The sequence below is a fragment of the Bombus pascuorum genome, chromosome 12, assembly GCF_905332965.1.
Source record: "Bombus pascuorum chromosome 12, iyBomPasc1.1, whole genome shotgun sequence".
Taxonomy (NCBI): Eukaryota; Metazoa; Arthropoda; class Insecta; order Hymenoptera; family Apidae; genus Bombus; species Bombus pascuorum.
The window spans coordinates 9354079-9376411 of NC_083499.1; the positions used below are offsets into that span (position 1 = coordinate 9354079).

Consider the following 22333-nt stretch of genomic DNA (forward strand, 5'->3'; position numbering starts at 1 on the left):
TGACTGCCCGGCAACCGGCTCCGCGTGCTTCAAATCAATATCAATCGCTATGCACCAGCTGTTTCCCCCGTGGTATACGGCACTGTGTTCCTTGCGACCACCTTTTCGACACGTTCTGATAATAATTGCCGGTGAGTTTCCTCCTTTTTATGAACGACTTACTATGTATTTACGGTGAACGTACCTTTGCGTAGTGCCCCCCGGATCCTTTCTCATAGAAACATATTGATGTTGACGGAGTGGAATTTTTTTTAATAATGTGTTTTTTAGAATAACTATTTTAATATTTCCTAATTAAACATTTAAGAGATGTTTGCTTAAAAAAAAACTGAAAAATACCATAATTGTAGATCCATATTCATATCTAAAATATATTTTATGTGCATATTAATGTGATATATGTATATTTAAGTATGATATTAAGTAAAAATAGATAGAAGACCGATTGAAAAGATAAGAAATTCATCTAAGATTTAAATAATAAGAATCAATAGATAATTAGTTCGTAGAAAAATTAACTGTGCAAGTTTTACGGTAAATATCGATCGATTAAACAAATAGTTAATACGCTAATTGCTCGTTAGCCAGCTTATGTTGCTCTTAAATACTCATATAATTGTCATTTTAGTGAAAATAGCATTGTATTATGTAAGGGTTGCCGAGGTGTCAATCAGCACTATTGCGAAACCCTATGTGAAAATCAGTTAATAAAAGATGATAACTTTATTAACGCTAAAGAAGGAGATATTACTTTAATTGTACAATAATCATCTAAAAGCACGCCACGTTTTGGAACTTCATTAATTTCGTTCGAGTATATGGTTTTCTATACGTCCATAAGTACTTACATGGTTGCTCTGAACCGAATGCCATTGACTCGTAATGTCACGCATTGTCTCATTCATTATAAGGAAGATTTCTCTAATTCTTTGAATGGGTTACGTCTTCCTTGTTAGTAGATATGCTTTCTCACTGATTATAAGAATTATGAAAGTATAATATTTTATTGCGTTCACTATAAAGATAACTTTCCATGCTTAAAACTTTTTAGCACAGGTAAATATATTAGTTTATCTCCCCTGCAAGAAAAAAGGGCCGCGTGGTCAAGGTTTTACGCAAACGCAATCGTGTGGTTCACATCGTCGTTTTGGACGTTTACGAGGGATACCGAATTAGGGCTGCGGTGGGTTCCCCGAGGTCGAATCGGTTTGTTGATTTCAACGTAGATCGTGAACCAAGCAGTATGCAATATTTCGAAGAATTGATGATCGATGATGTGGCTCGCTTTACAAATCGCTCTGTACAAATTTTATATATACAAGTCATCTATCTTATCGTTTCATTATATGTATACCTCGGAAACTCTAAATAAAAGGAATTTAGAACTGAGGATACTTAAGGTAAACAGTTAATATAAAAGAATGTAAAATAGTAAAGTAAACGAGGCAGTGAAAGTTTTCCTAAAGTTCTTATTTAAACCGTACAGGATGGTCTACTAGGAAAAGAAGGTTGACCAAGCTGTGAGGTGATTGGTCGGCTGGAATCACCAGACTTTCGAGCACATACACAATATTCTACCGCACAACCACCGTTCAGTGGTTGCGTGTGATAAGGTATTGAATAGTCTCAGCAAGTAGCAACGATGCAGCAATTTTGCTGATTGCAAACACGTACGCGGTAGGTAGTCTTTTGAAACTTGTTAAGCGTATGACGTGTCTTGATTCTACCTTAAATGATTGCACGCCACCGACCGGGCGTTCATTAGTGGATCGGCTACTAGATGATGATGGAGCGGTCAAGTGTGCGTGTTTTCGGCGTTATGCAACTATGCAATAGTGCGTTAAAGCATGGTCAAATTACGGTAGATGCTTCGACGCTGCACGTCTCTTATTTATGCTGTTGTATGTAAATTTCAATTCTTCCCAGTTATAAAATTCTGATGAATTTGAGAATATGAAAACGACACTCGGAATCTCCGCAAGAATGTAACTCCTATACGCCTATGCATTTTTTTTTTTTATGGTTACAGAGATCTCCGGTTACCCGTGTATGCGTACGTAAGCGGTTTACGCGTATCATTAGTTACCGGTAGTAAGACGTTTTATTCAATTAATACCGTGTTTGAGGATTCATAGGCGCTTCTTCAAACACGAAGACTTTCTTTTAATTGTATTACTAGAATCTAATATGCTTGTACTTTATTTGAAAGTAAAATTAATCTACCGTTTACTTTATAGTTTTATTATACGCATTATTACACTATATATAGAACAATTGAGTATACAGAATGTTCCAATAAAACGTAAGTTGTCTGAAACTTTGAATGGAACACCCTGTATATGAAATCCTAAATAAAAGCAATTGATAAAATTATCAAATTTTCAGGATTTAATGTATTATGCTGATAAAATATTTCGAACACATGGCCAATAAAAAGGATTTCCTACGGTTGATTAATACTCATACATATGTAGAACAAGTATTTGGAAGCGTAGTCATGATCCTAACCGAGAGCTACAATTTTATAAATATACGGGACCACGCGAAGGAAACAACGTGGTGGAAAACCGAGTTTTGTGATTCGTTGGTTTACGAGACGACGCACCGTTCGTGTACCAAAAATAAGCGAGACATCTTGCCTTTGCCGGTCTCTCGAGATTCAGAAGACTCGAAGATACTAAGATAGAGGCAAACGTGCAGCCACCGATTCAAATTCACAAAGTATAGAAAACAGAACGGAATGATGGGTTTGCGATATCTCTTCTGCGGTTAAATCGTGGTGTAACGTGAATCTTCATCTCTCGAACAATGCGACAGAGACTCGATATCCGTTGGATCATTCTCACCATTGACTTCCTACTATGCACTGGTTGCTTGGCTAAAGACGGGTACATGTAAGTAATGTTAATATTTATTATCCTTTTTAGATCAGGTGCGGCATTATTTTGAATAAAAAATATACATATAAATAGTAAAATGATTAATGGATACGATCACGTTAACTGTTTCTGATCTTTTTGGAACGGTGTATACCGTATATCGAAACTGACAGGGATTAGACATTGTATTACTTTACCTGTATTACTTTTTAGTTTAACAGATCGTCTTCAATTTCCGTTATTTCCATTAATTATCAAAATATAAATATAAATTTAAAATCAATAGTACTTTATGGTAATTCAAGGAGAAATACTTTCGTCATTCTTTAAATATCGTTAATCAATAACTGTTATTCTAAAATGTGTACAGATTTGATGACAATAGATGTTCTATGATCTGTTTAATTATTCATTTAATGGAACAGAAATTAAAAAGTGCATTCATTATTTTATCGCTTTACAGAGTCACGCGATGGGCAGAGACCTTGGGCGACGAATTATGGGAACTTGCAGAAAAGGTGGCGCGACCCGAAGAGCTATTAAGCGTAAGTTTGATCTTCATTCGTACATGCATCTATGTCGATACATAAGTTACACGCGATCGCGTGTTTCTCTCTTTCTATGTCTGCCCATCAATATCGGTTGATTCGTGTAACTATTTTTGTCACGCCCCCGTACATGATTATCGTCACTTAACGGAGGTAGAAGACTTAACGAACAGAGAAGAAGGAAATAGTAAAAGAGAAAGACCGACACAAAACACAAGGGAAACAAAGTTATTACTAATGTAAAAAATAATCAACACAGAAAAGAAGAAAATTAGGCATGCGAGATAGACAAAAAGAAGAAGAAAATATTTGATAAAGAAGGAGACTAGCATAATATCAGGACTGCAAAATATTCGAAGAATTATACTTTTTAGAGATTTTTCGGCCGAAGCCGAAATGAGCCAATCGCCTGAAATGACTTTTCACGGAAATAAGTCGTAAAAAGTCTCGGTCGACTTGTTGATGTATGACGACTTCGTGGATCTTGAGGATATTTTTTTCAAACTTTGGTACGCTTAATCCACCGTGTGATTTATTCTGTATGTATTTGAACCATGAGTATTGGAATAGATTTAGATTATTTAGATTTGGACCAGCTAGGCTGTGATCATATAGAGAGCGGTAAGCACAAAATTGGCATTTGGAATATTAGCATTGGCTGTGCCACCGCTTGTATTACCGCTTACCGCTCTGTATGATCATCGTCTTGCACGAATTTCTACGGTCAAGGTCTTTGACAGCTAAATGTTGGTAAAACCGAATTTTCAGAATCGTTCATTTCCATGAATAGCGACTGTCATCTTCGGGTTTGGCAACCTAAATACTCCCGAAAAGTCACATTCAGATAAAAAATTTTGCAGTCCGGATACTATACTTTATCTAAGAAGAGAAAGTGGAAAAATACATAAATGCATTACTCGTCTGTGATAAGCGGTAACGAAGATACAATGTATCGACCTACGATAAACTAAATCGCCAAACTCTTGCACTGGTTACTTGGCCGTTAATAACTTAGTTGGTAATTTTGGTTTATAGAGAGATAATTCATTGAGAGGGCAATAAATTATCCGTTATCTATATATAGCTTAGATGGCCCTGAAAAAGCAACTGAAATTATGGTACGCAAATTGAAAGTACTTGTGATCTGCGTAGGGAACGTGTTCTGCGCTTTGAAGCGCGATCTCCGTGTACAGATGCCGCCTGCGATACGTTTTGAACAATGAATAGATTGCGTCTGCTGAAGTCTATTTGTTAAACAACGTAAAATACTAATGTACGAGTTGATAACGGGAAAACATAACTCCATAAAAGCTGATAAAAGTTAATGTCTCACTAAACAAGAGGTCTTTTAAAGAAAAAAGAAATTTTTACATTTATGATTAATATTTTTTCACTAAGAAATGTAGACGGTCTTTCCAACAAATATTTTGTTATGAAAACGAATATAATTTTATTTTTATTTTATACTGAACTAAACTTCAAGTGTTATGATAATTCACGATAATGCAGTGACATTGCATTCTCATCAGATGGTTCATGGCTTTCATCATTAATAAAACTAAGCCAGGATTTGTAATACAATAGACTATTAGTTGTATTAATTATCCAAAGTGGATCGCAGGAGATTTACTATAATAACCGTACATATTTTACAAGGATATGACTAAAATTGGTCAATAGAAGAGAACCTGGTTTACACTGTTTATCGATCATTCTTGTTCTTTTATCAAGAACGAAGCACAACCATGCGAAAAATGCAGCCATTACTATAAACGAGTCGGGTAAAATTTTGAAAAATGATCATGAAGCAGTTGACATTCGTAGAGCTTTGTGCTCTAATGTTTTTGTAAATCGTCCGCAAAATTTATAATTCGAAGCTCAAAATTGAACATATATGTAGTATGAAAATTCAGTTTCATAATTAAAGATCTCCAATTTTTAATTGTACCACTTGTACATAGCACTTCGCAACTACAAAAAGTAAATCGATGCATATACTATTATTATACGTATACATACATACATTACCATAGCGATGTATTATAAAAATATTAACTGTAAAGTTTCTCCTTCTTTTTTCCCAAAAACTTTGTTCCGATGCGAAGGAATGAACGACCAGGTTCATTACGTATTGTTCTTTTGAACAATACGATGAGACACGGGCGCGTACGAGTAAAAAAAGGCCGCGGTTTCGGCGCAAGAAATTAATAGTAGCATGGCGTGACGAGAGGGAAAAAGCGGTAGAATCCAGGTCGAAGGGGAGGCAAGGTATAACCGTAGTCCCGAATGAATTGCAGAAATACAAAGCGATGAACACGCGAGTGGAAAATAAGTCCGGGGAGGAGTTGGTGAACATAATCAGCGAGAACGTCGGTAGGATGCTCCGAAGGAAGATGGACGCGGTGACCTGCATCCGGATGGCGGCTGAGGAACACGCAGAAAACTGGGAGAACGACGAGGAGGAGGGAAATTTCACTTACGTATCCGGAAAATATAGTCCAGTGAACAAGGAGTTACCAAAGATTCCATCGAATATGGAAAAAAACATCGATGCTTACAGGTTCATAGGAAATTGCTTTTATCCAATTTAGCATAAACTGCAAATATCTATCTACCTTCACTTTTTCATTATACGTATACTGTATATCTAAATTCATTCTCATTCTCAATTGTTCGAAGAAATATAGTTATTTAAAAATTATTAGTCAAGCTGTAAATGATTAAAGACGAATCAGCAAGTCGATTTTTCTGTGAAAGTATATCTATATCGTTTGATGATTACTGATTATTTGAGATGAACAATATTATTCATGGAACGAATACAGTTATAGTACGTAGTGGTATATACGTAATAATACGTAATTCGTGCGTAATATCGAAGCATTCTGAGTAGTGGTACCGAATGGAATTAGGCTGAGAAGCTTGAAACGTCTTCGGCATCGATTCGTAGGTGAATGTTCGAACCACAAATTGGGTCTAGCATTCTGTCTTGGTCTGAATAGTTTGACGGTCGAAGAAATTGATAGCATTTATTTGAAACATGAAAATCAAATGAGATGAAATTCGAACAAGTATTAGTTACAAAATACATTCGATACTTTCATAATCCTCTTATTTCTCTATAAACAATAAAAATAATTGATTCCGTATTACAAAATATAAATGCGATTGTTAAAAATATTTACAGAAAAATGCTGCTAACGCCTGACTCACACTTTTACAATATACCAGTAAATACAAGCTTTTCGTCAGTGCATATACCTACAAACGTGTACGACATGTCACCAGCGGTGATCGAGGATATAAAGAAAACCGAGATCCTCGACAATATCTTCCAACAAAACTACGAGTCAGATCCGGCTTTGTCTTGGCAATATTTCGGCTCTGTCACGGGAATGTTGAGACAATATCCTGCCATGCAGTGGAAGATGGATTCTACGCAGGACAACGAAGGAGGAGATGAAGAAGATGAAGAAAAGCCTGACATTTATGATTGCAGAGTACGTAGCTGGTTCATTGAGGCAGCGACTTGTAGCAAGGACATGGTAATACTGATGGATACCAGCGGCAGCATGACGGGCATGGGAAAGACTATTGGTGAATGAAATATTAGTATTTCAATTTTTTAATCGTAGAGTGGAGTTAATTTAACTTAAATGAGAAGTAATTTCCATGAGAATATTCTTTGTAATCGAGAGATATGATAGAGCTACGTTAACTTTGATTCAGTTTTAACATTTTTTAAGAAACTGTTTAGTTTCCCTTCAATTTATGGCTCTACATATTTCTACGTACTCGTATATGTACTATATGCGTTAATAAAATTTGAAACTTATAACGGTCTGATGCAACCACGGAAAATGTGTTAGAATCAAAATTAGAACGCATTTGTGGTTGCTCCGTGTAAACTATGTAATGCATGTTTGGAATGCACCGCGAATCTGTGGTTACACGTGCAGTATTTAGTGAGGATAGAGTATATTGACGCAATCGTATCGCATAAATCTTCGCAAAGATTAGGTAATCTTTTCATTCTTGGTATAATATAATCACAGAAAAATAGTTATTTTAATGATGTGAAAACTAATATTAGTCCAATTTCCCTTCCTTTCTAAGTGAAATATTCAATATACTTATCTCCACTCTTTCATAAATATTTTTTCAGCAAGGACAACGGTGAACGCAATATTGGATACTCTGTCAAATAATGATTTCGTGACTGTATTGAGCTATACAAACGTGACATACGATGTGGTGCCCTGTTTCAAAGATATGCTAATCCAGGCTACTCCAGAAAATGTGTACACTTTCAAGAATGCTATAGCAAATGTTAAAACAGAAGGACTCGCTAATCTAACAGAAGCATTCACTAGAGCTTTCAACCTACTAAGCACATACAGAGAAACACGCGGGTGTGGTGCAGACACATCGTGTAATCAGTTAATTATGCTTGTCACGGATGGCGTTCCTGGAAATCTGACAGAAGTAAACCAATATCTCCTCATATCTCCTCATAAAAAATTATGTTATTTATCTAAGCTACTAATTATCTCTTCATCTTTTTCTCTTAAAACTGTAGATCTTTTCTGCAGCATATTTAGTAAGAAAAAAGCGATTTTATCTGACGAGATAATTACGCTTAAATAGATGATTAAGACTTAACAATAATGGAAACAATTTTCTAGAGGATCTATATGTACATATGTATACCCCAACTATTTTTCTATACATCTATCTGAATGCTATTATTCATGATGTAGAGAAAGTCCCTCTAATTAATTGCTCTATCATAGAAATACAGAGCTCGCTTCTATTTACAGACCATTTAACTTCCCACTTGTGCTTATTGTAATTCGCCCTGGCTGAGCTACGTTTTCACAAGAATTATACTATCGAGCATAAGAACACGCTACGTTGTCGCGAAACCGCACTAAATTTAAGTAGGTCCGGTGAGCGCGATTTCCATTGGAGAAAAAGGTCGCGTTTTCAGCTCTATCCTCGATGAGTAGCTCTTCAGTTTTATGAGATCCCACTCGAATCGACGAGAATCATAGCGATCTCTGTCTTTCTATCTCTACCTCTCTTTCTTTTCCGCTCCTTTCATCTTTCTCCGGTCTTCTTCTCTTTCCTTCGTCTTTTCTCCTTCTTACCGTCATTTCCTCCTACTCTTTCCCTCTTTTCACGCTGCTCCGTCTGTCTCTCACATTTTTCTCTCCTTCTTACTCAGTATCTACGTATATATCGGCGCTCTTCACGCGACAGTGGTCGCATTTCCTTATCACTCTTTCTAGCGCTTAGAAAACGCATCATCAACGATAACGCCGCGGCACAGTTGCACCACGATTACGCGAAACTTTATGGCTGTGAATATGCTGCTCCGAACGACCTTTTTATACTCTATTTCTTTTTACTATCTATTCGAACTAACTTTATTTCTGTTATTTTTATCAAGTAACATTCGAAAGGATATAATCTATATGAATATTATTTAGGTATTCAGAACATGGAACTGGCGAGATAATGACACACACATTCCTGTACGAGTATTCACATATCTTTTGGGAAAAGAAGTTACCAAAGTTCGAGAAATTCAATGGATGGCTTGTCTAAATCGCGGCTACTATACGCATGTTCACACACTAGAAGAAGTTCGGGAACAAGTGCTGAAATACATCCCCGTGGTCGCACGACCTATGGTTCTTCAGGATGTGGTGCATCCTGTCGTTTGGACCCATGCTTACGCGGACATTACGGTGAGATAATCACTTTGTACAGATAACTAATAATTGTATAATGTATAATCACGTTATAATCTTTGTCGTGTAAACAATTGATCTATAATTAATTCATAATCAAAATTACCCGACTATTAGATCATTTTAGGTGTTTGAAGAAAGTAAAACGTTTGTCTATGTTAACAATCTGTACACATCGAAAAGCATCTATGGCACTGTTTCCTCTTTGACCGTTTCACTTTGTACATAGTGTCCCCAATTCTGTAAATTTTCTGATTCACCTTTCGCTAGAATCCAGCACTCGCCACTTGGCTGTGGCTGGTGATGCAGCACAAGGAGCAACAATCACGGCTTCAGAAACTTCTGAAAGGAAAACGTCTGGGCGTTCGAATAAATGAGGACGATACCTACATACAGAAGGTTCAGAGCAAGCAACAATCATCCCTGTAGCTTTAAAGCTGTCTTATCGTGCTCGATGCGCTCTTTCCCTTGGCATTTAGTTGAATGTAGAAATAGTAGTACACCCAGCAGATAAATTTAGGCGAATCCTGCATATAATTATCGTTAGCCAGGCACTTTTATTTTAATTTCCATTCGCGTTTAATCTTGCTCCCCTGTATCCCGAAAATTAATCCCATTGTAAAATGCGATTTTTTATTGACCTATTGTTAAAGCGTTTTGAATGGAAATAAAGTTTCGTATTTTCTTTGCATGCAATACTTTTCTTAGGAAATGTAAGTCGTAAAATATTAATTAATGGCAAACAAGACTGCACAGCATCTATAAACTATTTAATAGTTCTTTAGATTTTATAGCACAACCTCAAATGTTATTATTTTTTTTTTCATATATATATAAGTGTGACTTTTTTACACTGATTGAATCATAGAATAACACGAAATAGAATATAATATACACGTAGAAGGGAAAACAAATTAAACCTATACCTATGAATTTACAAACTTACAAATAATTAAATTGTACATTCAACAGCTCCACAAGAGTGAGGACGTTCGACAGGATGCATCTCTACTGAACACGACAGCTTGGCAGGAATACAGGCTCCTTACATCCGTCAGTACGCCAGTGTTCGACCGTAAAGGGAATCGCAACAATCGGACAAGAATAGCGAATTTACTAGGTGTAGCCGGCACGGATGTACCAATTGACGACATTCGAAAGCTTACATTGCCATACAAGCTGGGCGTGAATGGATATGCTTTCATCGTGTCCAACAACGGATATGTGATACTGCACCCAGATTTGAGGCCCGTTTACAAAGGCACATTAAAGCGGAATTACAACAGCATAGATCTCACAGAAGTGGAGATCTTGGACGATGGTCGTGGCCCAAGGTAGTTTCCTTTATTTTTTAGATTTACATTTACAAAAATATAGTACGTCTGAAACATATATAATATGTTTGTCTGTATAGCGTCAAATTTAATAAAGATCTAAATTTTACACTCATTCTTTCCTAAAGAATAAAAAAGTAAAGGATATAATAATCTATTCTAAAAGCTTGGTCATGATAAATCTCCGAAGTATAGCGGTTCCTGAAAGAGGAAGATATTGCTTTCGTGCCACGCGGCAGACCTTAGAGGTTTAAGAAGAGTTTTTATTAAAAACGGGTACAGGAACCCCGGGCCAGAGGTGCTGGAACTACGAGCTGCGTTGGTGGACCACAAAAAAGGCAGCTTAAAAGGAGTACCCGTGAAATTGCATTACGACGACAACCGTCGTGTGTCTCTCGAAAGACGTGACTACTTCTACGCGCCTCTCCCTGGAACGCCCTTTGGCCTTGCGGTCGCTATACCCAACTATGGCACAACTTGGATCAAGGTAATCCTTTCAGGATATCGTGTGTACACACGCATTGCTAGAAGTTTACGGAATCCCGGAGTATTTCGGCTAGTTCCGGTGAACCCGATGCCACAAACTCGGACTCGCGTTCTCGAGATTGTGGAGCGCATAAACTTTGAAACCTAGAGCAAGCTTAGATGGTAAACAGCAACCATCTGCGGAAACCTCTTAATGGTCGATCGAGCGCGGAAAATTCCTTGCAGTTAATGTAACTTTGAGGTGAAGCTCGAAACTTATGGTTTAACAATCAATGGTAAAAATAACGGAAACGGCAACATGTATTTTTCGCCGTTTTTAAAAACATTTAAAAATACATTCGATTTAAAAAAATAATAGTTTACTTTATTGAATAATAGCTTTTTCTTTTTCAACATATTACTGGTTATCCTTAATTCACTCTAAATCATCATCTTCATAAAAAAATTTCCTAAATTAAAAATTGTATTACATTGTTCAAGGTTGGGGACGAAATCCGGAGGAACCAGAACTTGAAGGTGAATATCTCCGACTTCTTTACGGGCAACAACTGGCGAGTACACCCCGGTTGGGTATACTGTCGCTTTCACTATTTAGAGGGTCACGAATTCAGCAGCCCCGAACAAGAGTTGAGACACTTCCTGGACCTGTTAAATAAGCCTGGCTGGCGTTGGTCTGAACAATACGAAAATGAAACTGACCATGTTCCTAACTGTGGTAGACGGACTTTGTCACAGGATGATTATTATTGTAACAAGGAATTGATGCAGCTGTTAGTTTTCGATGCAAAAGCAACGAATGCCAGCTTCAATAGCGATTTTGTATTGGATGATCCTCGAGCGCGACAGTTAGCAGAAGATTATAAAATTTTTTTAAGATTCGTCGCCACTCAGAGTGGTTTAACTAGGTGGCATAATTTAGATACAAACAAATTACCCCAAGACGATGATGGCATCGTTTTTGGTGATCTTCACAGGAGAGCTGTAAACGAACCTTGGTATAAAGGTGCCATTTTCCAAAATATTTTAGATCCTAACAGCATATCTCTGTCAGGTGATTGGAAAATATCATTTCTTAATAAAATTGCTTACCTACTTTCTTAACGTTTAAATATCTATTTATCTTTTAAATTGTTTCAGTTCCTTGGGAAGCAGGAGTAAATGCTACAGTAACAGCTTCGATTGGGATATTCCCTAAAGACGACCGCAAAACTGCACCAGCAGCAGTGATCGGTTTTCAAATGCCAATGAAGGATCTTTATAACAGATTTATTAACCTAACTTCCGGCCAATCAAACTCATCCTCGATAAACTGCTGCGATTTATGGATAGATTGTTACTTGCTCGATCAGAATGGCTTCATCGTGATATCAGAAGCGCACAACGACACCGGTCAGTTCATGGGGACACAGGAGGGTGCAGTGATGAATTCCATGGTCGGCCAGGGTCTCTATAATCCTGTCGATATTTACGATTATCAAGCCTGGTGTGAGGAAGTTGTAAGTACTTGAACTTATAGTATATTCTAGTAACCGAAACAATCATACCTTTTCTTCATTTCTGCTTTTATAAATTGTCATGTAACGATTAATTTCCATATGCAACGACAAGATTTTTCTGTAGTAAGACCTGGACAAATCTTATTTCCTTTCCATTTTCACCTTTTTCTCCTACCTACTATACCCAGCATCCGCAATCGTATAACATATAAACTTCAAGTTTTCAAGTTCCATCACCGAGCGAGAGTTTGTTAAAAGCTCTGTATTTCGAGAAGCATGCGAGTGTAAGGTAAAGTTTCGAAAAGAAGCCCAAGAAACAAGTAAAACAAATAATCGAAAAGTTCCTAGAAACTGTACGATTCTGTCCGCTCTTTGGCGACATATTTCTAATTCGTGCCAAGTTCCACCGAAGAAAAAGTTCTCTCGCCGGGCGAAAGATAGCCGTAACTTGTCGTGGAACGTTTCGCAAACAAAATGAGAAACTCGGCCGAGACAAAAACAATCTCACGGGAACAAAACCGTATCCACAGCGCATCAGCGGTGCGGCCACTTCTCTGACGGACCCGCTGATGTACATCTGGAAACTGTTGCTCTGGTTTCTGTTACGTGTGACGTGGTTCACGACCCAGTTCGTGAACTTGCCAGTCGGCTACGCCAAAGTCCATTTCGATGAAGACGCCCCGGACCCGCCGCCTCCGCCTCGCCCTTGTCTCTATCACTATCCTTGCGACCAGAAAAGGGTACTTTATATGATGAACAACACGATCGCTGGCCAGGGCGTCACGAATCATTCGGATTATTGCTCAAGGCCGTTCTATGCTCGTAGGGTCAGTGTCTTTCATTTTACTCTCCAGTAGTATACTTTACCGATAATTTAATTTAAAACATGAAAAAAGAAATCACAAATGATATGATTCGCAGGTTCCGCATACAAATTTATTATTGGTGGTCGTCGATGCTATGTATCCAACCTGTTACAAGAGATTAGAGGTAACACCGGTGACAATTTCGCCGCTTGAATACACGAATGGCTCGGAAAGCGCGCCTTGCCATAAAATTCCACTAAACGATCTTAAAAGGAGGCGTCTTGAAGGTTGCTTCACGGAGCATCCCTTGGAATATGAGATCGAGGACTGCGGAGGGGCATCACAATTGACTGTATCTTTGCTATTATTTTCTACCGTTGTAGCTAGAATCTTATATATATTTATATAATTGTTTAAAACAAGAAGGTTATGGATTTGTTTAACGATATTAATTGCCTTGAGTACGATGCGAATTACAGTATATAAATGGTATGATAATAATAACGTTAATATTTATTATGTCGAACCTTATAACTTCTTACAAAAAAATAAAATTAAATATTGAAACATAATTAAGATGAATTAATTTTATTAAAAAAAACGTAAGATTGATGATTACTGTAACTTCGATAGCTATTCAGATTAGAAATATTCAGCTTGATGTTTTGTAAAGCAGACTATGTTCTTTTTTCGTGGACCAAAGACATCGAAGAACGAATCGATTGTAGCGAAGAAAAGAGAACATAAAGCCTGACGAAATATCTCCCTATCCATGCAAGATACGATTTTCTGTTGGCGTCAGAATGTCTGTTGATAGGGTGAAAGGAGCTTGCCCCAGAAAATGTTTTGTACCCTCCTCCACTCGGATATTTAGATCATAACTCCTTCGCCAGCTTAATTGTAATTTTTTATTCCATTTTCTTGTATCGAATAAAATTATACTCGTTAAAAATGGCTAATCAAAATTAATCAGTTTTTTTTCAATCTTTTCCAATCAGTTTCTTTTTCTATGTAGAAAAATTAATTATTCAACAATTCCTGTTTTAGAAAAGCTTCCATTAACGCCAACTCATTGGATTCCTCATCTCCTCTTTCCTATCGTTAAACAAGATTAAAAATTCAAGGATGACCATTTCTTAAATCTGGGCGATAACCATAGCAGGTATTTTCTCAAATCTAACAATAGATTCGCTAATCTTTTCATTCTTAAACCAATCAATCGTTATATTTTATCAACTTCGTCATTCCTCATATTCCAAGAAATCTACGAAAACGTGTCGAATCAACGAAGAACTCGAACGTTCTCTCTGATTCTATAAATTTGCGAAAACATCAGCCATCTACAATAACTACGAGAATCGCCGCTACGAAAATCTTTGGAAAAACAAGGGCGGCCCAGTTCGAAGGTGACTTTTCCGAGAGACAAACATTATTATCAATTTCGTAAGGATGCTTATACGAACGGCGACGCGGCGTCGGGACTCGCCGGCCGTTCCGACGCCTCTCTGCTCGTCATCGCGCGCAAGCTCCACGTCTCACCGAACGATCGATAAACCATACTGGCGAGTACCGTGGTGTCCGGAGTGGAACGGTGCGCGCACTGCATGGCGACGACGTCGACGACGACGACGAGCACGACGACAACGACTACGGTCGGACCGGAGTATCCTTAATGTCAGACGCGAGTCTTCTCTCGGCCTCAGTTTTGTTTACCGTGTCCTCGCGTAAACACCGGAGCGCCGAAGAAGACGAGAGTTATGAGGCTCCGTTTCCTGCCTGCTATTGTCATCCTGATCCTGATCGAGGCACATGGTGACAACATATCATCCGACAAGTAAGTTCGAAACGACTATTCATCCAGTAACTCGTACATGAGAATTTTTCCATTTTTTTCCTTTTCCATATTAGAATTTTATGTGGTTGATAGAACGGTTGGAATTTTCAAGAGTTTATTACGATTAGTCCACATGCGCAACCCTTGATATAATGAAAACGTGGATGTTGATACACGTTCCTCGTTGGTATGTTTGTGTAGGTCGTCCCTTTGTAGTTTTAGCGAAGGTCGCTTGGAATAATTGGAGATTTTACAAGAGACGTAGAATGTTGAAAACGAGGAACGGTAGAGTTTATGGATTTTATGTAACACGTTTATATTCTTTCTGTTATTGGCATTTTGAAACATTTGATGACATTTGAGCATTGACAATTGAGACACTTAAATAGACAATTGTATAATTATTTACAAATTATATGGGTAGCTTTAGATTTGACTTACTATTCCGTGCAGTTATAAGAAATTTCTTCAAGTTCAATCTGTCTTCAATTGGTAAACCGTAATATTTCAAATACATCCACTGCTTACATAACATTAAAATAATATAACATAACATTATGTCAGACTAGTAGTACACGAGTAGTGCGACCATTTGAAATTTATTCTCTGTACAGAGTGGGAACATGGGCAAAACAGTTGGGTTTCGAGTTGTCGCAGTTGGGCAAGTTTGTGACCAACGTGGACAAGTTCACCGAGAGCTACAAACAGGCAGCAGTGAAGCCACGTGATGGCACTGCTTTAGTCCACGAGATCGCTAAAGACATCAAAGCCATGATGGAATCGAAGATATCAGCTATTAAGGTACATAGTCTAATCTAACCAGCCTAGAAATAAATCCTAGCGCTATAAATTTATTAATAAAAAGTCTTTAATAATATAGATTATAACATCTGCGACAATCTGTCAGCTTTTAGGTAAAAATCATGCAATTCGTAAATGTCGTATTTAAAATGTTATCATAGAGAATCATGGATGTCGCGGAAACATCAGCTTTGTCCGCTCCAGATGCCGACCCTCCGGAGTCCTTCTTATATATCAACGCAAAGAACAACACGATCGAACTGAAACACAGTGCTCACTTCGGCGGTCAAGTCAATTTGACCATGTCGGCAGTTCACGTTCCGACGAATGTCTATGATCGAGCATCTAACGTAATTAGGGCGATCAAATGGTCCGAGGAGTTGGATAAAACCTTCATCAACAACTACGAACAAGATCCTTCGTTGTCTTGGCAATATTTTGGTAGCGCGACTGGTTTCATGAGACAATATCCTGCGATGAACTGGCTGATGGAGCCTGTGGATTTGTTCGACTGCAGAACCAGAAGTTGGTACATCGAGGCAGCTACCAGTCCAAAAGACATTCTTATTCTTATAGATACTTCCGGTAGTATGACAGGGATTCGCAGAGAAATTGCTAGACACGTAGTGAATAATATTCTGGACACTCTTGGAAACAATGATTTTGTTAACATCATAACGTTCTCCAACGTTACGAAAGAGGTAATTGACACAGAGATGACCCCATATTAAGAACGAACAGCTAGATTCTATAACAAAGCAAATATGAGTTAGTTAGTTATCGATCATATTTATGATAACCAGTTATAGAACCAGTGAAAAATGGTATTTCAGGTGGTGCCATGTTTCAACGACACCTTAGTACAAGCTAATTTAGCGAACGTGAGGGAATTAAAGAGAGCTATCATGAATCTAGACACGGAGAAGATTGCGAATTTCTCCCTGGCCTTGACCACCGCATTCGAGCTCCTCGGAACCTATCGAACCGAGAGGGAAGGAGCCAGATGCAACCAAGCGATTATGCTGATAACAGACGGCGTTCCTTACAACTACAAGGAGATCTTCGAGACATACAACTGGGAAGATAATTCCAACGAGCCCTTTAAAGCTGACATGCCTGTCAGAATGTTCACTTATCTGATTGGCAGAGAAGTGGCAGACGTAAAGGAGGTGCAGTGGATGGCCTGTGCTAACAGAGGTTACTTCGTGCATCTCTGCACCTTGGCTGAAGTGAGGGAAGAGGTATGTTTAATTATTTTGTACTTTAAATTGATCAGTATTTATATTTCAGTTTAGTTTATACATCAATTGGGAGAATTAATTAACAAATTGTCGTATTTAGGTACTTAAATATGTTCCTGTAATGGCAAGACCATTGGTTCTCGGTCGTACGGATCATCCAACGATCTGGACTCCAGTCTACGCCGACGTGACAGATCCAAAGATGACCGATTGGTTGTGGGAGCAAAGAGAAAGCGAAGAACAGAAGGAGAGATTCCTCATGCTTCACAGCAGGAAAAGATTCTTCAATGCCGAGGAACGAGATCGCAGATTCGTGAAAAAGCAGAGGAAATCGCATGACCAGAGCGGCGATCTTCAGGAATACAGGCTAATGACTTCGGTTAGCATGCCGGTGTTCGACCGACGAGAGAACGCGGTAAGATCTTCCTTCCTTACACGGTTCAATTAAAACAACTAATTCTCTAGAAACGTGCTAGGACACGTCGTAACTGTTTTACGTTAGATTCTCCGCATATATTCTTATAAAAAATTATATTCTGTCTCGGATGGTGAAGATCGCTATGAAAAATTTCGAAATTCAAGTATACCCGATGTAATTACATATATGCAATTACATGCAACGTCACATGATGCAATATCCATGGTGCATAAATAAAAGATTCAACTTTAGGTATCATTAAAAATATCCTGGAACCTGTGTTATTACATATCGAGAATAGATTAACGTCCCTGTCGCTGTATGCAGATTATCATTAACCCCGTTCTATTAATATTTATTTACGGTGAGATACACCTATTATACCTGTGTATACATTGGCTCGTAAGAATTCGAACATCAATCAATTACTCGATCACACCATGATCAAATGGGCGATTCTCAGGTTTCCTTTGTGATTATGTATATTATTGAATGAAATGAAATTAACGATGGTGGTATTATCGAGACACTCGAGCAAGCAGGCATTCACAATCATCGCTCTCCCCATGATAACCCCTTTTCACTCCACTGCCTTCGTTCGATCGATCAGACGATATCAACACGTGTCGTATTACCCTCTTTATTCGTTGACGGATAAACGTTTAATCGCGCAAATCACCTCCGCAATGAGTGCATTTTTTCCTTTGGTTTTAAGTTCCTGTTTGTCCACAGAACATCACAAGGCAGGTGCTGGTGAACGAAGCATACTGGGTGACAGAGACAAGAGAGGTTGGCAGCTAAACAAAAAACACAAGCAACGTTGTTTCAATGCATAGAACCCTGTACCCATCCTTTCACCTTATTGTATTCAAGTACGCGACTTGGTCCTTTCTGGTCTCCACGTTTACCAATGGAAAATTGATCTGCCTGATCTAGAGCTCTTCTTAATAGAAATGGACGATTATTTTATTTTGTAATGTCGACGACGAAAGCTATATTTTACTGTAAGATAATGTAAATTAAGGAAATAGCAATTTTTTTAAACGAGACGTGGATATCCAGGGATGAAATCGATGTCGCGTAACAATCTTTCGTTACATTTAGGTCTACGTTCGTCTCTCTGGTATCTTACTTTGGTCTAACATTAGCATTGGATTTAGTTTAATCATTAGGTAGGTTTAGGTACTTTAGTCTACCCTGTGCCCTGTTCGAGACGAGTAGAAAAAAGCGGATAATCCCGCTCGCCTGTTGGATTGCGAACAACGATACCTCCTCTTGATATTACCATTATTATTATTATTATCATTGAGACTCGTAGAAGAACTTCTGGTTCTGCAGTGTCTATATATGTATACGTATACTCATACTGAATATAAGAGAGAATATTTTGGTTGGGTATAAAATGAGTACCAAGTACACGTGGTACAATTTGATCAGTTTTATTGAGTGCTAGATTTCGCTAGACAAGTAACATAGTAGAATTAATTCGAACATCGTTCCTATGGCCATCTTCTTTTCCACTAATACATATGACAAGAGAAGAAGAGATAGAACAAATTCCTTGTATTATTCCTTTACAGTATTCACTTTATATATATTTCGATATTTTTATTTTAGTATTCGATAAAGAATCCTTTTACAGTAAATTTGGAGAAAAATAGACGGCTATCGGAACGATAAAGGCGTGGCTAATTGTGATTTGATTATTAACACTTAGGATAGCCTGCGTCAAACGTTTATTGTCCTTATTGTGTATCGTTCTTATTATTATCGTTATTATTGAGAACGTAGTTGAGCTAGTTATACGTCCAGCAGTATCGTCAGTGAACATTATTATTATTATTGCTATTGTTTTTTCTTTTTTAGTAACTATCGTTATTGAATTCTAGAACGTGTATCATTAGACGAATTTATTGTGATAGCGTTTATATTGGAGAAGGTAGATACGCTTATGGTTATGCGACTTGGGATGATGATGATTTGTAATTAATTTTGACACACAAATTAATCATTTGTTTACTGGATTTTATTAAAACGTTGTCATGATTCTTTGTGTAGACACGAATCGCAGATCTGCTTGGCGTCGCTGGTACGGATGTTCCTATCGAAGAGATACAGAAACTCATGATGCCACATTTAGTGAGTAGATTACATTTAGCTTAGTTTCTTTCTATTAGAAATAGAATATTAATTCTCATTTTTTATTTTCAAAAACAGCTTGGCGTCAATGGATACGCGTTCATTGTGACAAATAACGGTTTCATCCTGATTCATCCGGACCTCCGACCAGTGGTAAGGAATTTTCTTCGTATTTAACTTTTCTTTAAAATTATTTGATGTCATTCGAAATCACCTAACGAATGTCATTACAGTTATTTATGGTGGTGGAAATATAGTTTCAGGGCATCCTAAAACCAGCGTACAATAGCGTCGACATGGCAGAGGTTGAGCTGATGGATCAGGATAGGGAACCCAGGGAGTTTGATGAAGGAATTATTATGGTACATATAAATTAGCTTCTCGAAAAATAAATAATTTCTACTACTATATATGTAATAGTCATTTATCCACAGCTTCGGGATGACGTGGTCGACCAAAAAAACGGTAGCGTGACACTGCACACGAAATATCATTACGATGATATGGTGAGTTGTATTAAGATCGGTATTATAATTAGAACAATATAATATTAGAAATATTAATTTTAAACTTCTCTGTTTTTTCTGAAGAAACGTGTGGGTAGGGTAAGGAGGAAGTACGATTACACAGGTATACCAAATACACCATTCACGGTGGTGGTTAGTCTACCGGAACATGAACACATTGGAAATTATCGCGTGCACGCAACCGAAGAAATACATCGTTCACACGTTAGTGGTACGTTCGTAAAATACATTTCAACAATGACTAAAATAATGTTTCTTTTTTACATTCTTGTAATTCCCCACATTAAAGATAAATCTCGTTAAACCAGCAACATTCAAGAATTAAAATGGTCAGACGCATCTGCGGACGCTGAACTTTTAATAATCGAGAGAATTTCGTCTCGAAACTTCTCAACGGTGCCTGTAAATAGAATTCAATGTTTTATTCAATAGCAGAGATATATATGCAACGTGGAAAGTTCGGTAGAAGTTTGATTGCAAACTTTCCACCGAGCATACACATTTGCGGGAGAAGCTGGCAACTTTTGCCTGCGTATATAATCAAAAAGGCCGCGAAAATAAAGTTATCTCTCCCTCTAGGACATACAATCATGGGAATGTTCAAACTTCTGGTCTAAATCTCAGAAACTCTTCGAATACTTTACGTCTCTTGTACGAATAATTCTTTAAACTTCTTCTGACCAATACATTGCGATCATACTAATTTAATTCATCGTTACATTACATTTCCAATTATTTGTTAATCATATTTTAATAAGATTGCCCGTTATAGGCAAGAACGTGTCTGATTATTTCACTGGTAAAAACTGGCGGGTACATCCACATTGGCTGTACTGCAAGTAAGTGAATAAATATAAAGTAATCAATTTTTTTACAATTTTATTCTTCAGCTATTTCTTGGTAGAACTATAACGATTCAAATAATCCTCTGATGTAGGTATCACTATGAAGATGACCGACCGTTCAATACCTCGGAAGAGCAGCTTGTGCACTTCCTACAGCGAACCCGCCAGCCAGGCTGGAGGTGGAATGACATGAAACAGCCATCCCAGCCACCGGAATATTCAGCCACGAATTCCGGTAATGACACTCACCGCAAATCAAAACGTAAGCTTCCGCATACTTTGTCTTTATCATATCCTCATAAAATGAAACGGTAACTGACAAATTCTTTGATTCGAATAGCTACACCATACAAAGCGGACAAAGACTCTTATTACTGCGACAGGGATCTTCTATTGAGTCTGGTTTTCGATGCAAAGGTAACCCAATGGTTCGCGAATCCCAAAACTGCACGCGAAGAGGCAGGGTGAGTACCGATATAATTTTATTTTTAAAACAAAATAGCAAAGCATTCTTGGTGAATTGTACGCTTTAAAAATATATATTATATGAAGCTTCAATGGTCTGGGGATATTAAGGATTGAATATCATCTTCTCTTGAGAAGAATCGTTAAAATTGTTAAAAAAAGAGATTAAAAAGATTGAAAAAGATGTTTATACGCCACTGTACCATTAAATAGGTTCGGTGAGCGTCCATTTTCGTGCCCTCTATATTTTTACGTTTTCTGCACAGTTCTTCTCTCGTTTCTTTCTTTTTATTCTTTCCTCTGTCAAAATTTTAACAAAAAAGTGCACCCATTTCCTTTTTTACTAATACTGACCACTTTAACGCCATGCAGACCTTTAGCTAGGCTGATGAATCTGCTGCCCAGGTAACGTCCATCATAAACGCACCTTACGTTTTTAGAAGTTAACCAGTTGGTTACAATGTGCTATTGCTTTTTTCTTTGTACAAACTTTCGTTCTACAGTTTGTATATTTTTATTTATCTCTACTTATTCTTTTTGTTGTTGATTAATTTATTATCTCTGTTACTATTAAGAACATATCTTTTTGTAACATTCATTTAATGTTTCTTTTCCTTAAATCTTCTCAACAATCTGTATTTTATTCTTCTATTATTCCTTGTACATTTGATTAGTAAAAGGTATTATAGTCCGAGGAAGAAGATAGACTTTCAATATTGGAACCTTGAAGAGGAAGAGGACATTGACGACTGAAAAAC

At 37.5% G+C, this 22333-nt stretch overlaps 2 protein-coding genes across 10 annotated transcripts in view; both read left to right on the plus strand.

The window, feature by feature from the left end:
- The first annotated feature begins 17 nt into the window (after positions 1-17).
- Positions 18-14270, plus strand: LOC132912625 (voltage-dependent calcium channel subunit alpha-2/delta-3). Of its 5 annotated transcripts, XM_060970196.1 has the most exons (15): positions 18-131; positions 1487-1677; positions 2386-2894; positions 3343-3424; positions 5725-5987; positions 6615-7024; positions 7593-7912; positions 8920-9180; positions 9454-9582; positions 10156-10517; positions 10800-11004; positions 11484-12054; positions 12141-12499; positions 13030-13326; positions 13421-14270. In XM_060970196.1, the coding sequence occupies exons 3-15, from the start codon at positions 2809-2811 to the stop codon at positions 13712-13714; spliced, it is 3639 nt and encodes a 1212-aa protein (XP_060826179.1). In that variant the 5' UTR covers positions 18-131; positions 1487-1677; positions 2386-2808; the 3' UTR covers positions 13715-14270. The 5 variants fall into 5 exon arrangements, with proteins under 5 accessions (XP_060826179.1, XP_060826183.1, XP_060826180.1 ...); XM_060970200.1 differs by lacking the exon at positions 9454-9582; XM_060970197.1 differs by lacking the exon at positions 1487-1677 and having other exon boundaries at positions 43-131.
- Positions 14271-14866: 596 nt separating this feature from the next.
- LOC132912644 (voltage-dependent calcium channel subunit alpha-2/delta-3) overlaps positions 14867-22333 on the plus strand; it is a 78497-nt gene continuing 71030 nt past the window's right edge. For 2 of the 5 annotated variants that reach the window (XM_060970240.1, XM_060970241.1), the window contains exons 1-15: positions 14867-15139; positions 15754-15940; positions 16102-16641; positions 16774-17181; positions 17282-17596; positions 18332-18388; positions 19658-19738; positions 19817-19891; positions 19996-20100; positions 20173-20244; positions 20329-20476; positions 21038-21104; positions 21203-21372; positions 21451-21574; positions 21948-21980. In XM_060970240.1, coding sequence (XP_060826223.1) covers positions 15063-15139; positions 15754-15940; positions 16102-16641; positions 16774-17181; positions 17282-17596; positions 18332-18388; positions 19658-19738; positions 19817-19891; positions 19996-20100; positions 20173-20244; positions 20329-20476; positions 21038-21104; positions 21203-21372; positions 21451-21574; positions 21948-21980 — 2459 coding nt within the window. In that variant the 5' untranslated portion in view covers positions 14867-15062. The remainder of the gene's footprint in view (positions 15140-15753; positions 15941-16101; positions 16642-16773; positions 17182-17281; positions 17597-18331; positions 18389-19657; positions 19739-19816; positions 19892-19995; positions 20101-20172; positions 20245-20328; positions 20477-21037; positions 21105-21202; positions 21373-21450; positions 21575-21947; positions 21981-22333) is intronic. The other 3 variants (XM_060970242.1, XM_060970243.1, XM_060970244.1) reach the window with 3 other exon arrangements.